The 18,906-nt window shown below is 42.1% G+C and overlaps 1 protein-coding gene across 1 annotated transcript in view; it reads right to left on the reverse strand.

Annotated features, from left to right (window-relative positions):
* The window catches only part of TLE5 (TLE family member 5, transcriptional modulator), a 489,246-nt gene that overhangs the window by 313,620 nt on the left and 156,720 nt on the right, over positions 1-18,906 (reverse strand). The window contains exon 3 of the mRNA XM_044054792.1: positions 10,474-10,518. Within this exon, the coding sequence (XP_043910727.1) occupies positions 10,474-10,518 (45 nt within the window). The remainder of the gene's footprint in view (positions 1-10,473; positions 10,519-18,906) is intronic.

Here is an 18,906-nt window from a genome sequence, read left to right on the forward strand (position 1 = left end):
ATTCAACAACACGCTAATTACTAGCTAATAAGAATTAGTAAAGACACTGCACACAGCTATCAATTATAGTACTACTCTAGTGAAAAATATAATATTAGAATAAGTCTTACCCAAACACGGACCTGCGCTAAGAAGAGTAAAAATAGCAAAAAACTAGCACACAAGAAAGGGATACCACTCAGGGAACAAAATGGGCCTGCGGAAGCAATGGCCAACAAGTTCTCAATAACAACTTCACAAATTGAAAAAAACACACTACTATTCCTATCTATAATAACTACGACTAAGCTATATAAACTAAGCTAATACTATTATGACAAAAATATCACTATGAACAAATCTTCTTCTTTTGGCTTTTCCCTTTTAGGGGTCGCCACAGCAGATCACCTGTCCACTCATGATTGGCAGTGGAGGTTTACGGTGTTGAGTTGCCAGCCCAGAGCCCAATCTTCCACAGAAGGCACACACATGCACACACTCACGCCTACGGCCAATTTGGGGTGTCCAATCCATATAATGAAGAAAAAAATAACTTGGCCACGGCCAAGAAAGAGAGCACTTCTGTACTCGTAGACGCGGCAAACGAAATCTGGAGATTCTTACTAGTGCACTGTGGGATATCTACCTTGCCACGAGCCAAATGAGAGACTTTGAGCTTTGTAATCGGATCCAAGCCCATATGCAAGAATGAAGGCGAGCTAGGACTACAGAACATGAAAAGGCTTCTGTCAACATGGGTAGCCAGGTAATCTAAAATGGAAGAGACACTGGCAGAGTTGGGATTGAGGCCTTGCTGCTGGCACCAAATGGAGAATCTTTTCCACTTGGTTGAGTATGATTTCCTAGTATTAGGCCTTCTAGCCTCCTTGAGAACATCTTAAACTTGTTTGCATAGGATATGCTAAGAACAGGATTGTTGGGGGATTATCAAGACAGAGTCTGCAGGCTGGGGTACACAAACCTCCCATTGTCCTGAGTCAGAAGGTCTGCTCTCTGAGGTAACTGCCATGGATTTTCATTGGTTAAGCTTAGTAGCAGAGGATACCAGTGCTGTCTGGGCCAGTCTGGGACTATCAGAATGACCCTTGGGCCTTTTTCCCTGATTTTTAGGAGACCTGAGGAAGAAGAGGTCGGTGGGGGACACAAAGGAAAAGGTGACTCCAAAGGAAGGAGAAAGCATCATTCCTCCAGGCTGTGAGTAGTTTGCTCCTGGAACAGAACCTTTTAGTTGAGCATTTTCTTTGGTGGCAAAGAGTGGGGAATCCCCATTTCTGGACTATGCTGAGAATTTTCCAGATGCAGATGCCACTCATGGGGATCCATTCAGTTCCTGCTGAGATCTGCTAGAGTATTTTGAGCACCTGGAAGGTACTGTGCCATATGTGTCAGAGAGTGAGCTGTCTCCCAGACCTGCACAGCTAGTCGACAAAGAGGGTAAGAACGAGTGCCTCCTTGTTTATGTACCACATAACTGTGGTGTTGTCTGTTTTGACTAGAAGGATCCCTGATTTCCATTTTTCTTTGAAAGCTACTAGGCCCTTTTGAACCATCAGTTTTTCTAAATTATGCGCTTGTCTCCAAGCTGAATTTCCCATCTGCCTTAGGATTTAAGGTATTGGAAATGAGCTCTCCAGGCTGTCTCTGAAGAACCTGTGGTTAAAGTTTGACCCTGGGAATGAACCTGAAGGAAAGAACCAGGTTCTGGGCACATGCCTGTGTCCACCATGCAACTTGGAGGAAGTCCTTGAGAGTCTGCCTAGATTTTGCTTCATCTTCCATCTTTTTTCAGCACATCCTCAGCTTTTGGCCTAGAGAGAAAGTTATTATACAGGGGTGCATCCAGAAGGTTGGACATGGCCTGGCAGGGCCTGTTCCCTAAGCCAAGCATGCCTTCTAATGACAGAACTAGATACTGTAGCTTCATTAGAGGCCTCCATAGCATCACAGCTGCAATGTAATGAATGTCTAGCCACCTGAGAGCTGGAATGGCAAAGGTCCAACAGTTTCTTGGAAATGCTCGTCCTCCATGGAGGATATATTTTGCTTCATTTGATCTAAAACAGTTTGCTAGTATTTTATCATAAGAAACTGACAGTTAAGCACCATCATGGCTAGAGTAGCAAAGTGTAAACATTTTACCAAACCTATCAAGGGACTGTTTTCTTTGTCGGCAGGTAAAGGGTTTTTTTGAAGAGCTGGCTCTTGCTCCCTTGGGTCCTGCAGTGACAACCTTTGGATCAGCAGAGGGATTTTTGAGGAGGTATTTATGCAAGTGCTATCCCAAATAAAACCAAGACTCCTTCCTCAAGCAAGAAGAAACCAGTCTGGTGGACCCCGGCCAAAAGCAAACTTTACAATAAAAGGAGGAGACTTATACAAAAAAAGGCCAAATCTCAAGTAGATAAATCATCCGTGATCAGCATTAGTAAGAAAATGAGGGCCCTCATCAAGTCAACTAAAGCTAATTTTGAAAAGAAAGTTGCCAAGGATAACCATAAGGTTTTCTATGGCTACGTCAAAAACCTAAATGGCAACGCACAGGTCTGTTCTGAGCTAGTACAAAATGGAAGAAAATACACTGACCCTTCTGACATTGCCAACATCTTGGCTGACAGGTTCAATGCAAATTTCTCCGCCCCCCCCCCCTCACCACCTACAGGGCCTATTACCATTCCAGGGGATTGTGTAAGTCCAATTATTACAGATACGTTGGTTAACAAGGCTCTATCTAAAGCTAAAAACACTGCCTCCATGGGACCAGATGGTGTCCCAGGCTGTGTCATACGCGAGCTCCAAAAGGAATTAACCCCACATCTTAATACCCTGCTCAGTCTCAGCCTCTCCACAGGATATGTGCCCATAGAATGGCGTACTGCAACGGTGGTCCCGCTACACAAGGGTGGAGCCACAACTGACCCTGGGAACTACAGACCAATAAGCCTGACCAGTCTGATCTGTAAGGCTATGGAGCGAATCATTATGGAACTCATAAATGGAGAGATTGGGAACCTCCAGTCGCTGGACCCCACACAGTTCGTCAAGGGCAGATCATGCCTCCTGAACCTGGTGGATTTTTTTGTGACAGTTACTCAGGCTATAGATAAGGGAAAGGAGGTACACACGGCTTACCTTGACCTTGCTAAAGCATTTGACACCATTCCCCATTCAGGTATTATTGATAAGCTCACCAGCCTGGGCATAAACCCTTACGTCACAAGATGGATCGCAAACTGGCCCTCAGACAGATCCCATAAAGTAAGAGTAGCAGGATCTATGTCCGAATCCAGACCAGTAACGAGTGGTGTGCCTAAGGGCCCCTCCTGTTTGGCATATACTTCTCAGAAGTACAGGTAAGCACGGAAGGGCTGTGGCTGACTAAGTTTGCGGACGACTGCAAACTGGGTGCTATAATAGAGTCTCCGGCCAACATGGAGATCCTCCAGAAGGGCCTAAATGAGACTGATGCATGGTGTCAAAGCCATGGTCTCAAGCTAAATGCAAAAAATGCGTAGTAATCCCCTTTGGAAAAAACAGAGTACCCGCAAACAACAACATAGGAGGTAATCCCCTGAAATCTGAAGAAGAAATAAGGGATCTAGGGACCCAAGTAGATAGTCAGCTTTCCTTTGATAACCATGTTGCCAAAGTGGTTAGAAAATCCTTCTATGTGACCCATCTGATCACGAAAGGGTTCGCATCAAGATCTAAGGATGTAATGGTGCCCCTCTACTCTTCCCTCATCAGACCCCTTATTGAGTACAATGCACCAATTGGAATGTACCTGGCTAGACATCTCCAGCAGCTGGAGAGACCACAGGGGTACCTAACCAAGAGGATTACTGGCCTCAAACAGTTGCCCTATGCAGCATGATTGAAAAAGCTAAGACTGTTCTCTGTTGCATACCGCTTTCTCAGAGGCAATCTCTGTCTAACGTACAGAGCCATGTCCAACCCAGAATTGTTGAACATGCTCCATCTTAGAAAAACCAAATCTACTCGAGCTACACGCTACGCTCTAGGGATATAAACCTCAACACAACAATGAATAGAACATGCTGGAGGGATAGATACCCTTCGCAGAGACTTCCCTTACTATGGAACAGGGTCCTGATCTACATAAGACAGAGCCCCTCACTATCACTCTTCAAGAGGAGCCTTGATGAGTGGATGGGTAACAGAAAGTTCACACCGGGGATCACACCAACAGCACTCCTAGATAGGGGCCAAGGGTACTAGCTGCTAGTACAAGGGTCTAGGGAACTACTAAAGGGGTGGTGAATACCGCACAACGTGGCTGGGCTAATATATGCCTTCGGGCAGATAGCCCAGTACCAACCTATGAACCTATAAGTCCAGCACCCTGTAAAACCTGTCTGGTTTTCGAGGGGCTGGAGGTAGAGAATCTGGGTTCGGGAAATAATCCATAAAAACCTCCTCTACAACCTCCAATACAGGAGGAACAGCCAAAGGTTTGTGTTCGGCGAGGTCAAGGAACTCCCTAGCCCTCTTTTTAGATTGTGGATATTGCTGTGCCTCTCACTGGAAATGTTCCCTTATAGCATGGAGTGTTTACCCAAAAGGTGATGTCTTCAGGAGGTGAAGCTGAAGCCAGATTCTTTTTAGGATCTGACTCTTCAAAAGTAAAGAAGGGTCCCTCCTCAAAGACAGACTCCTCCTGGGCAGAATCCTCATCTGAATCAGGAAGTTCAGAGAAAACTTCAGGGGTAGGATCCCGCTTCCTTTTCCCTGGGGAAGGCTCCAAAGGGAATTGCCTAGCTTTGACCAAGGAGATTAGGTCCTTGGCTAACCTGACCAGGTTTTGCTGATATCCTTGTGCATGGGAGCCAGTAGTCCTAGGCATAGGCATAGGACCTGAGGTAGAACCTCTTCTTAGACATAGGTCTGGTCTTGGGCCTAGGTATGTCCACAATCCTGATGCCAGTCTCTTTGTAAGGAAGAACCAATGCAGGCTAACGCCTCAAAGGAAAGTCTCCGGTAAAAGATCGCTCATCAGAAGCTGAGGTCTGCTGAGTGACTCCGGACCCAACCGATGAACTAAAAATCAAGACCTGTGCAGAAGCTGAGGGACACAACTACATGTCGAACTACCCATGGGTCTTGACAGGGGCCTGCCGACAGGGTACTTAGCCTTTAGACGACTTCTCTTGGGTGTGGACTGACTGACGCTCTAAAATGCTGCTTTGGGCTGAGACGGCAAGAAAAGACTGATGTCATGGCAAAGGCTTGCTGTCTTTATACCCAACGGTACTGATATCAGACAGGACATCCACCAGCCTTAGGATGGCCAGCCAAGGGCTTCCACAGCAGGAAATCCTACAAGTCAGGACAGCAAGAGTAAAACGCTAAGAACATCTCCTAGGCAGAGAAGCAAATGAAGATCAGCTCTGAGACACCAACCCTGAAGGTGACAGACACAGAGGTGTCACAGCAGATGATGGAGCTAAAGTTGCTAGGATCTTAAGGTTTTGTGACTTTCAGAGCCAGCTGACCAGGAGTGGGAGAAGCAGCCAAAGCCACCCACTTACAGTCTTAAAGGGTTTTGGATCCTTAGCATGCTTGTGACCTGCCTTATCACCTTTACTGGAGGAGGCCGAGGAAGAATCCCCAGAGGGAAGAAGATCCATGAGGATGAGCTCAGCCCGCCTCTTCTTAACCACTTGAGAGCTTAAGTCCACAAAAATCGCACAACGGGACTCCATATGAGCAACCCAGAGACAGTAAACAGAGTAGTCATGAGCATCCTGACAGGGAGGCTTATGATCACAAGACACACATTTTTTAAAACCTTTCTCCATACTACAAAACACACACACAACCACTACCAAGAACAAATCCCAAAAGGAGAGAAAAACAACTAACAGATAGTAATAGGTTGTGTTTTTAGAGTAGAGCTAACAAACATTATCATAATGACACTAAAAAAAAAACAGAGAAACGAGCAAAAGCCCTGCCTAAAAAAGGATATGTGAAGGAGCAAACAAAGACTTGCTGTCCCTGATTATGTTTGACAAACTAGATCTGTGGCAGTTCCAGTAATGCTGGGGGTTATGGGCAGAAAAGCTGGAGATTGCTAAGCTGAAGTCTTGGGAATCGGCCTGCATGGGATCAGAGTCAGCATCCATAAACCACAGATTGAACCCTGATGGAAAAGCCAACATCAGATCTTATTTTTGACCATGAAAAGGTACCCTAAAGGAAAGGAAAACATAAATCATCACATTAACATTTACATAACTCACCAGCAAAGATGCATTCCAACCCTCAAAAACAAACAACAAAAAAATGCAAACCATTAGGATTAAGATGTCCCCTTTTCTGCTATAACTGAAGGGGATCCAATTAAACTAAAAAGATGGCAAACCTGGAAAACAGATCAAATAAATGACACCTGCAAATACTTACCTGGAGACAGAAGATTCGTCAGTCAGACATGACTGGAATAACGGAACAAATTAGTTATATGTAAACTTCAAGAAAAGCCACAGAATTCACCCAATACAAAAAAAGTAACCTGGTACAATTTATAGGGATGACTGTGACTTACACCACATGTGACATCCTTAACAGCATAGCATTACTGGCAAAAGTGATGTTTTATTTACATGTTATTTACATGACATATTATTTTTATTTATCTATATATATTTTTACATGATTCTGTAATATGTTTATAAAACTTTACGCATAAACATTCATGTAATTTTTTCTTCTTCATATATTTTTTTTTATTTTGATGCATTTTTTAAACTAGACCTCCACTCTTTCTTTCATTACCACACTCTGATTTTCTTTAATATTACTAATAAAATCTATTTTCCACTGAACTTAATTTAATTTAATCTCGCATTCCAAATTACCCATGTTACAAAGAACAACTTTTTGTCTATTATCTCTATTTTTACAATATCCATATTCGATCATATCCATCTTTAAGTCAATCATCATCACCAACCCCCCTTTTCCCCCATTTTCTACATGGGGTCAGGATGTCATGTTAATTATAACCATCTCTCTCGATTCAATGCTACACTCCTGCCTTCTTTGACACTTGTGCCTGACTGTCTCAAATCTTATCACACACAATCCATCCACCTCTTTTCCCCTTGTTTTCATCCTGTGTTCCAAATCTTCTTCACCAGATTGTCTTCTACTTTCTTGCACATGTACTCGAACAACTGCAATCTGTTCTCTTTGATCTTTTCTGCAATTGGAGCTACTTTGGCTTTTGCTCTTATGTCTTCATTTGTTCATCTGTCAGACAGTGTGCATTCCACCACCCATCTCAAACACTTCATTTCCATCACCTCTACCTTCCTCATTTGCTCTGCCTTTACTGCCCACGTTTCTGTACCATACTGTAGTACTGGCTGTACCACTGTTTTGTACACCTTATTTTTCAGCTTCTTTGGAAATCTTCTGTCATACACTACACCTGAAACTCTATGCCAGTTATCTGCAGTACCTCTGATGCTAGCATTTGATTTGCTAGATATGGCTCCAAGTGCTTCTGTCATGTTTATGTCATCACTATTTTTTTTTTCATATTCTTGAAAAAAATTTTTCATATATTTTTTTCCCCATAATGTCAGTACTCTTATTTTAGATAAAAATGCTCTGTGTTCTCTTCCTCGCCACAGTACAAACATGTTCCCTCACTTTTCTTTTTATAAGGCATATTTGCTTTTACTGGCAACTTCTTTATTCCCAATCTCCATAGAAAATCCTGACATTCTACTTTATTACTACACTACTTGTCTCTTTCCTTTACAGCCATAATCTTTTCTTCTGATAAACGTTTCCAAGGTTCAGCACAATAATACTGTATCATTATGTTCCTATACCATATTTTCCAATCTTCTTCTATCTGATCAACCTTTATCTTTCACATTTTTATTTTTTCTTAATAATTTATTTAATTAATACACACCTCTTCTCTTTTATTTCTTCTGTCTCCCCAAAAATTTCATATTTATACTTAAACAGTTTTACTACCCGTTTTTCATTTTCTTAATTTTATGTGAAGTGTTGAGATGGATAAATGAACAACGCTACAAATATACTGGGTTTAATAATCTTAATTCCACTTCATCTTTGTCCATGTATAACAGTCCTCTCTTGACTAGATTTAATCTAGATCCCAATATAAATGTAAATATAACATCTAACACTTGTTTTTCATATCTTCTTGGAATCATATACACTTCATAAAAACACAATTTTCCCCATTAATACTGAATTTATCAAATTAGTGTTTTTCTGTAAAATAATCTATATATTCTCCACAGACAACACATTTCTTTCAGTTCTTGTAACATATTTTCTCACTGTTTCACATACGGATTTCCAAAATTTATTCCCAATACTGATATTTCTTTTACTGCAAACTGTACTCCTCCTATTTTTATCGTATCCTCAAACCTTTACTTTTATCCTTGTTTAATGTCACACCTATTTCTTTTAAACAATTTACCACACAAAATATTGCTTTATTCATCCATATATTTTTAAATTAACTAATATCATCTGCATATGTCATTAAAACTGGAATATGTATACCTGGTTATACTTGGTTACAGTACATACTTTGTATTCTCCATTTTACTATCCACCTTACTACCACATTCCTAACTAAGATAAATAATATAGCACTCATAGGACAACCCTGTCTTATCCCATTACGTATCTACTTTTTATCTATTTCTTTATTTAACTGGCCATTGATCAAAATTCTTATTTTATTACTACTATATGCTATCATGCAAACTTTATCACTAAAAGTGTATTCCTTTATTCATTTCCATAATGTCTTAAGCTCTGCTGAATCAATGCTTTATTAATATCACCTACCATAAGTTTTGCATCATTTTTTCTATTTACAATAACATTCACAATTTCTCTTACTATCATTAATTATTGGCATCCCTCCCCATTCATACCACAATTTTTCTTCCATCATATTTTCCACACTTTGTTGAATTACCTTCATAAAAAATTGTTCTAATCTATATTTAGTACCACTGCTCTCCAGTTCTTTATATTGTCTCTTTCACCTTTTTTCCAAATAAATTTTAATATCCTACTACATAATTCTTTACAACAAAAAACTTCATACAACCATTTATTTAAAACATACAGTAAATACTTTCATACCCTATTCCATCTGGACCTGTTACTGAATCTATATTAACTATGTACGAATTAGATAAAGTTCTTAAACAAGTTCTCTTATTCTTAATTTTATTCATTTGATCTGAACATTTAACCTTCCATATTTTATCATCATCTTTCTATTTTCTTTAAACAATTATTCCACATAATGTACAACGGTTTCCATTATCTGTTTGAATTACTTTATCTCCTTTATTTTTTATCCTTCTCATCACACTACTGTCTTCTCTAATAGTCCTAACTAAACATGCTGACACTTCCTTCTTTCTTGTAATAAATATCTTTGTTTATATAACACATTCTCAATCTTTTCATAATTTTTTTATATAAAATGTTTTCATAATATTTATCATTCCTGTACAGCTTTTCACAAGCATTCCTATATGTTTTTACAGATCTTTCTTTTTCTATTTTCCTACTACTCCTTTCCCATCTTAAAAACTTCTTATATTTATTTTTAAATATAATCAACCATTCTGATCAACTGACATAAAATGTTTTCACTGTAACATGATCTCTCCATAACTGTATGATTTCTTATTTTCCCTTTTCATTCCATTCTTTCTCGTTTATTCTTTTTACTTCTTTTCCTATTGGTAAAAGGGGAGATGTCACACAGCCAAGGAAAGTTTTGGATGTTGTGCCAAGTCCTGCCATCCTTATTTCTGAAGGTGATGAAGAGAGAACTACCAATCTTTACATTACGGCAGAACACTTGACAAAGTATTACTCACTAAACCGGACTTATCTTGGGTAAATAATAGCTACGAAAAGAGAGACTTCCATCAAACTCAATTGCACAGTCCATTCCGGAATAATGTAACTTCTACTAAAAATTACAAGACAAGGTACATTTTAGCAGAAAACTTTTTTTAAAAAATCATAATAAAACATACTCTTCTGTCACTCATGGAAAACATGTTTTACTCCAAAGAATTCATGTACACTAAAATTTAATAACAGTGGACAGAGAAGAAACCTTTGCAGCCACAGCAAATAAGTGACCAAAGAATTTTATTCTCTAAGCCCAAGGGGGCAGAGTCTTGTCTGCGTAAACCGCTTCAGGCAACAATCCTAACCCATAAGGTACATCTACATTGCAGTCAGCATTGCCCACTCTGTGAACAATGTAATTCAACCAGACTCTGAAGACAGGGATAATGATAGTTCACTCCTACATACAGATTATGTCACTACAGCACAGACCTCTGTTTAAATTTTCCTTTTGTGTGTAAAGCTAAAAAAAAAAAAAAAAAAAAAAAAAAAAAAAAAAAAAAGGCTTACCTGTTTGTGCATTTCAATATTTAGCCCATAGGACATCTCATAATACTGCAAGAAGGGGAAAAAAACAGACAGTATAAGTCCTTGAGGCAAAAGTAAGTTTTAAAGAGACTCTCAGACCGCTGGGACAACTTTAGTCAACACTGCTACAGAGCTGAACTCAGCTTTTAATCACTCTTTCATGAACCAACAGTATTAAACTCACAGGAGCACTCTAATGGAGGCATGACCTTTCTCAGCAATTATATCTGTCTATGCATAATTAAATACAACATTAAGAAACAGAATAATCCAATTAATGTGTATATCATCATATTGTTTTCATTACAAAAAATTGCAAAAGTGTATTTTTGGCTAACAAGTACAGAGTGTAAAAGCAGACAAATTCCAACTGTCCTACTCGCATATCCAAATGACAAAAAGACAAAGAGAAAAGAATTTTGAACAAGGTTGCAGCTAAATGCGGGCAATGGATACATACCAACTCCAGTAATGGCCTACGTCAGGAAATGAGCACACAGGTCAAAACATAATACAGGACTGAGCATCTACTAGTAGATACAACAATGGCTTAAAACTGCAAACATTTAGCTGGTGGAACTGTACCCATATCTGACGGAAAAACTTCCTAGTAGTATTTGAGCAGAAAAGGCACTAGGTTTTAATCGGCTTCTGACCAGTTTAAAATAAAGATCTGTCCCCTCTACGGTGAGAAAGCAGTGATGTCCACATCTGGAAGTAAAGTGAAAAAACCTGCAATCACAGCAAGCTCCATCTTAACAGAAGTAGATGGGGAGAAATAACTGTGGCAACAAGTAAGACACCATAACCTAGACCTTAACATGTCAATCTGTACTAATATCTTCTACAGCGAAAACTCAAGCAAATCAAGTTTCAGCCTGAGTTAGCATTAGCTATAAGACACAGACTACACAGTAACATAGGAGTGAAAGCAGAGAGGGGCTAGAAGAAAAAAGTTCACTTAACAAATGGGGTAAGATCCCACAATGATGAAAACTGGAAAAAGTGGAACAGCACAAGCTCAGTGGCTTACAGAGATAAAGCCTGATTCTGACTTCGAAAACCTGGGACAGACTAGTAAAATAATTGCAAGAGAAGCTAGAGGGGATACAGGGGTGGGAGTGAAAGTGCAATGCCAAGTCATCCCTCGTGGAAGATGGAGGATGTCCCGTAGCTGCTGCAACAACTCGATAATAAAGGATGCAAATGTTCAGCAGTACAATGGGCCATGAAGTGTGCAAAGGCTAATGAATCAATGCTTATGCAATGTACCCAGACTTCAATGCATGCTCAGGAGCACAGTAGTGTCATTGGGATAGCATCGTGGACTCTACTTTGGTGGCATGCACATCAGATTTACAGAGGCACACAGTCAGGCAACACTAGAAACATCCCGTAATAATGCCTGGGCAATGCCCATCCACCAGTCATCTCTCCCCTCCCAAAAAATGAGCAGTAAAGGCTCAGAGAGACACATTACCAATGCAGTGTGAAATCTCCCCACTGAGGCAAAAGTGTAGCAAATGGTGCAACAGGGGAAATAAAGGAACATTGAGAATGGAAAAGGAGAGGGCTAATGATAAGACAAGAAAGCAGAATAAGACATAAAAGAAAGGGCACAACATACAATGGCAATGCTATACAGTTAAAGGCAAAACAACAGTGGGGCAAAAGTACAGTTGTGTACTTTACCAAAAATGCAGATGTTAAGAGTGTATTCACTGTTGCAGTCATCACATTTGGGTTATCCCTGCCAGGGTAGCCCCCACTTGGCATGAATACCAGAGGCTTAGTATTTCTGCATCAGTTGCTGTCGCTCCAGGACTGATGCCAGGTTGTCAGTGGTATAAAATCAGGCAGCGGACGCCATTACATCAGTTTTTCTTGCCTAAGTGGCAGAAGCCCCCAATAGGGAGGTAGGTTATGGTGGAAGAACACCACCAGTAGAAAGTAAATACCAAAAATTCCTTGTAATGAGAGAGAGAGAGAGAGAGAGAGACAGAACAAGGGGGATGGAGGGAGGGAAACCAGGACTGTAACAGTGAAAACATTCGAACATCTACATTTATGGTAAGTGTACACAACTGTACTATGTTTTTCGTGTTTCACTGTTGCAGTCATCACATTTGGGTTGACTACCAAAGCTGAAGAAAAGGGCGGAGGCAGTCAAGAAGACTGGGGGCTGGCTAGGATGCCCTGCAAGACTGCGGTGGCAAAGCCTGCCCTGGATTTGGAGAAGATAGGCAGGTGGTAATGCTAGGTGAAGGTATGAACAGATGTCCATGTTGCAGCCTCCAGGATGTCCCTGGTAGGGGCCCCTCTGAGGAAAGCTGCAGAGGTGGAGGTTGCTCTGGTAGAATGTGTCCTGACCCCCTTTGGGGGAGGTTTCCCGTGCTGTTTGTAGCAGAAATGGATGCAGTGTGCTATCCATTTGGAAACTGTTTCTTTGGATATGGCCTTGCCCTCTGCTCCTGCAGCAAAGCTGACTAGCAATTGATCAGTTTTTCTAAAATATTTAGTCTTGTCTAGGTAGAATATGAGCTGTCTGTGCACACCTAGAGAGTGCAGAATCCTTTCCCCCTTGTTTGTTGGGTTAGGGAAAAAGGTGGGCAAATGACTGGATTGGTTGAGAGCCACACTGGACACCACTTTTGGCATGAAGGATAGGTTAGTCCTGAGGGAGACCCTGTCAGCATGGAAAATGGTGAAGGGCTCTACAGCCATAAGTGCTTGTAGGTCTGATACTCTTCTAGCTGAAGCGATGGCCAGAAGCAAGGCTGCCTTCCAAGAGATACATTTTAACTCTGCTGAAGCTGCAGGTTGAAAGGGGGGCCGGGTGAGCTTTTCCAACACAAAGTTTAGGTCCCAAGCTGGGGTAGCAGCTCTTCTGGGTAGCCTCAAGTTGCTAGCCCCTCTTAGGAACTGTTTGATGAGGGTGTGAGAAAAAAGAGGTGGTTCTGTGCTTAAATGAGCAGAAATGGCAGAGGCATGAATTTTAATAGAAAAAAAAAGGATAGACCCCTGTGCAGTAGGTCTACCAGGTAATCCATGATGAGAGGAAGGGAGGGCTGTGCCGTTCTGGCTCCCTTAGCCTGGAACCAGGAGCAAAACCTTTTCCACTTGTCAGCATAAGACTTTCTAGTGCTGGGGCGTCTGGCCTCACGTATAACATCTAAAACTTGTTTGCTTAGACTGGCAGCTTGAGTAGAATTCAGGGAATAAGCCAGCCTGCCAGACTGAGGGTCTGCAATTGGGGATGCATAAAATCTCCCTTCCTCTGGGTCAGGGGTGTTGGGATCCGAGGTACGTGCCATGGTGGCAGGGGTGACAGGCTGCGCAGCAGTGAGTACCAGTGCTGGTGTGGCCAGTCTGGGACAATCAGGACTGTCCTCGTTTTCTCAGACCTTATTTTGAGGAGTACCCTTGAAATGAGTGGTGAGGGGGAAATGCATAGACCGAGAGGTTTACCCACTGGAAGGATACAGCATCCACTTTCCAGGCCTTGCTGTGAGGTTCCCTGGTGCAGAATTTGCTGAGCTGATGATTGGAGTGGGAGCCAAAGAGGTCGACCTTCGGGGTGCCCCATTTCTGGGTTACAAGAGTGAAAGTTATTGGGTCTAGCTGCCACTTGTGTGGGTCTAGCAGGTTTCTGCTTAAGTTGTCTGCCAGAGAGTTTAGAGAGCCTGGCAGGAATTGTGCTAACAGGTGTAGTTGCATGGCTGAGGCCGTGTGCCAAAGGGTCATGGCGAGCCTGCACAGAGGATAAGAGTGAGTCCCTCCCTGCTTGATGATATACCACATTAGCGTGGTGTTGTCTATCTTGATCAGTAGAGACCCTGGGGAGAGTAGGGGTCTGAAAGCTGTCAGGCTGTGCTGAACAGCTAACATCTCTTTTTGGTTGATGCGCAGATGTACTTGATTTGGGCTCCATTGGCCCTGAATGCACCTGCCGTCCAGGTATGCACCCCAGGCATAGTCTGATGCATCTGTGGTGAGGGTCTGGGAGGGGTGGGGTTGTGAGAAGAGAAGTCCCTTGTTGTGGTAGCATGCAGCTGCCCACCAAAGAAAATATTTCCTTAGACAAGGTATCACTGATATAAGAGTTTCCAGGTCTTGAGAGTGCTGACACCAAAGGCTTTTTAGGTACCATTGTAGTTTCCTCATATGCAGTCTGGCATATGGAATGAGTAGAATGCAAGAACCCATGAACCCTAGAGCTTGCAGGATTTTCCTTGCGGATAACTGGGTCCTGGTGGCTAGTTGAGAGAAGTAGGCTGTCGGGTAGGATTGTTTTTCTGGTGTAAAGAATGCCATCTGGGATGCTGTGTCCAGGCTTGCTCCCAGGAATACAATTTTTTGTGTGGGTACTAGTTTGGATTTCTTTTCAATGATGGTATACACCAGGGAGGTCAGTAGGTCCTTCAAAACGGTCAGGTGCTGTAGCAGCTTTTCCTGTCTGCCTGGATCAGGCAGTCATCTAAGTATGGGTAAATTTGAATATTTCCTTGTCTGCAAAAAGCAATGACGGGAGCCAGACATTTTGTGAAAACTCTGGAGCAGTGGATAAGCCAAAGGGAAGTGCAGAGAACTGAAAGTGCAGTGATCCAGTCCTGAAACGTAGATATTTCCTGCATGATTCCCTGACTGGGATGTGTAGGTAGGCCTCTTTTAGGTTTAGGGTGGCTAACTAAGCATCCTTGGAAAGCATAAGTAGAAGCTGCTGGAGGGTGAGCATTTAGAATTTTGGTATCACCAGAAAGGTGCTCAGAATGGATAGATCGAGGATGGGGTGCCATGTGCCCTCTTTTCTGGGTACCAGGAAGAGTCTGGAGTAGAAACCTTACCTATCTGTTCTGCAGGAACATGCTCTATTGCCCTCATAGAGAGCAGGGAAAGGATTTGCTTTTTGGCCTCTGCCCACTAGTTTGGGGGAAGATCTGGGAACCCTTTTGGGTTTGGCAGAGTATGGAAATAAAATTTGTATCCCTGGGACACTATGTTGAGGACCCAGTGGTCACTGGTAATGGTGGCCCAGTTGCTTGTGTAGAAGGAGAGTTTTTCTCCTATGGGCAAGAGCTGGAGGGCAGAGGGAGGTGTGGAAACGTAAAGTCATTGTGAGTACTTACAATATGGGGGTGGCTTTGCACTTCCTGGTTTTGAAGAGGAGGAACTCCATTGCTTAGATCTCTGCATTCCCTGGGGCTGTTGTCTGGGGTGCCTGCTTCCCCTGGGTCTGGGCTCAGCTGAGTTGAGCTGGATGGGGCAGGAAAGGACCAGTGCTTGGAGGGGCAATACCTACTGAACCTCGGTGGCTGGACCTGTAAGAAGTCTTTAACTGTCTGCATAGATTTAGCTTTTTCTTCCATCTTTTTTAAGACCTCTCCTACCTTGATGCCAAATAAATTGTCTTTGTGCAAGGGTGCATCCAATAATTTGGATTTGACATGGTCTGGCAAGGGTTGTTCCTTAAGCCAAGCATGCCTTCTAAGGACAGAACCAGTGACTGCTGCCCTGCAAGATGCTTCTAGGGCATCAGAACCACACTGTAAGGTGTGCTTAGTTACTTGACTTGCAGAATGCATTAACTCTTGTAACTCTATTTTCTGCACAAGCAGGGAAAGAAGATATTTTTTGTTTGAGGAGTTCCATGGTATGTTGCTGATATTTCAGCATATGGAACTGACAATTTAATGCTCTAATAGCAAGAGTAGCAAAGGTGTATACTTTTTTACCCCATCTGTCTAAAGCTTGGGAATCCCTATCTGAGGGGGTGGGATTCTTAGCTGAAGCTGCTTTGATTCCTTTAGGTCCTTGAGAGATGACTTCGGGGTCAGCAGCAGGATTTTTGAAAAGAAATTTGTGAGAGTCAGGGACTCTATAGTACCTGCCGGGTTTCCGCTGAGCAGGAGGGAGGGTATCAGGGGTCAGACTGGATTCTATAAAAACATCATCCACAACATCCAGGACAGGAGGGATGGCCAGAGGTCTGTGCTGTGGAAGATCGAAGAATTCCCTGAGTCTCTTCTTTGAATGAGGATAGTCCTGACATTCCCACTGGAAATGCTCCCTTAAAGTATGCAGGGTTTCCCCAAAGGAAAAGTCCTCGGATGGAAAGGCTGAAGGGATGGATTCCTCTGCATCAGAATCCTCATAAGCAGAGAGGGGTTGCATATCTTCATATTCAGATGCATCAGAGTCATCGGACTCTTGTTCAGATAAAACTACTGGGGACAAGTCTCTTTCTTTTGGAAGGGGAAGCCTGGCCATGGCTTCCCCTAACAAGCATAAGGTCTTCTGCCATTTTAAGCATTTGAGACTGAGGCAAGGAAGCAGGTGCCTGAGCTTGCCTAGTCAGTTTTTTGGGTGTGGTTTGTACCCTGGGCCTTAGAAACTCAGTAGTTTTAGAAAGAACTGAAGACTGGAAAGAAGTTAGTCTGTGTCGAGTATCGGTAGTGCGAAGTACTTCCTTGGAAGCCGGCGCCTGCTCAGCGGCTCCAGACCCATCCAAGGTAGAGACATCTGCAGGATCCTTAGTCGAAGAGTCTCATGACATACCGGACTCTGAAAGGGTCTCGGTAGCGGCCTGAGAATCCACAGAAGTGGGCATCAGGGGCTGCAAAAGCGCCTCACTGAGGACCGGAGAACTGACGACTAGCTTAACGGAAGCGTCAACAGTTTTGGACCTGTGCGGTCTGTCTCTGTCTTTATCCTACTGTTTTTTTGGAAAATCTGTTGTTGGATGGCTTACCGAAGCCATATCGGAATTTGAGGACTGAGAGCGAAAATATCTAGCTACAATAAGGGCCCGACAACATACAGTTCTGGTGTTAAACAAAGCACAAAAGCGACAGCAGGGGATGTTGTGTTCTAAACAAGTGACGCAGTAAGAATGAAAGTCTCTGTGTGATATTTGCTTTCCACAGGTGAGACAATTGTTAACTTTTTCTGACATCGGTTAGAGCAAGAAAAAAGGATCCCCAACGGGGCACTTAGCTTTAGAAGACTTCAAATTCAATTTGGAAATGAAAAACTCAGGTAGCGGCCGACCGGCATTCATGCGAACTACTTCTGCTTCAGGCTCCGTGGCAAGAAAGACTGATGTAATGGCATCAGCTGCCTGATTTTATACCACTGATGACCTGACGTCAGTCCTGGAGCGACAGCAACCAACGCAGAAATACTAAGCCTCTGGTATTCGGGCCGACTGAGGGTTACCCTGGCAGGGATAACCCAAATGTGATGACTGCAACAGTGAAACACGAAGAACATCTGCTATAACTTAGATGGGTCAGAAGAGGACTACATTAAACCTCAAATCCTTACACTGCGGATTACGTACAGTTCGCCGTTATCTCCTTTCATTATACAAAACTGCATCAACTGTGGACTAAAGACATAGTAACAAAATATATTAAAAAAAACTCCAGAAACACATGATCAATAAGTTTAATAACAAAAACTAGATCAGTTGCAAAGTGCAGCTCTCAATGCATCAATGCATGGAGAAACAGCTTCACTCGAAAGTTATGCAACTGATCTACCTTTTGTTATTAAATTTATTGATGGGGTGTTCCCAGTTCCTTTTTTTTGGTTACTTTGTGCTGTTCTGTGGAACATTTCAGCTTCCAGACATGGTTTTTCATTGTAATTGACTAAAGACAGAGTATTAGTTAATCAAAATAAATCTTCTGCCTTTTTACTCCACAGTAATTCTGTCTCAGAACTTGAGTCTGACATTTCCTAAACCTAACCAGCTGGAGTCAGACACTCTTTAAAGAGAACACAATGATTAATATAATTCAATATTTTACTGAACAGAAAAGTCTCAACAACATCTATCAGACTTGTACCAAAAAACTCCCCACCAAAAAAATGTTTTTTTTTTAACTTGGTTATAAAATGGCACATTTTGCCCAAAGGTTAGATAGGAACATGGGCACTCAAATAAGATCTAATGGTTACCTTCAAAGACTGTTGGTATATAAACACACCAATGATGGGGTGAATTTTAGCCTTTTACTGCAAATTACAATATAGTCAGAATGTAGTGCTGGCCATTATCAATCACATATGAGAAGCCGCAGTCTCCACTGAATGATATAATTTTTCATTAGCAAAGAAGCAACCAAAGAAATGTGAAGTTACCAAGTTCAGTTTCAAAATGCAACCAAATTAGCAATGCACCGACTGTATTTCTCACACTTCTGCCCAGAGATGAGAAAGCTGTAAAAATCATGGAAATGGAACAGAATTTAGAGGGATGCAGAATCTTGTTCTGTTCAAAATTTGGTTACATTACAAATGCAGAAGGCGAGACGTGGACACCACCCAAGGTTTGCACAATACATGTAATTTAGCACAAAACAGCTAAAGGTCATTGCATAAGTAGTTCTGATTGGATGTATATTCTACATG

The sequence above is a fragment of the Protopterus annectens genome, chromosome 13.part0, assembly GCF_019279795.1.
Source record: "Protopterus annectens isolate FY-2018-M chromosome 13.part0, PAN1.0, whole genome shotgun sequence".
NCBI classification, from domain to species: Eukaryota; Metazoa; Chordata; order Ceratodontiformes; family Protopteridae; genus Protopterus; species Protopterus annectens.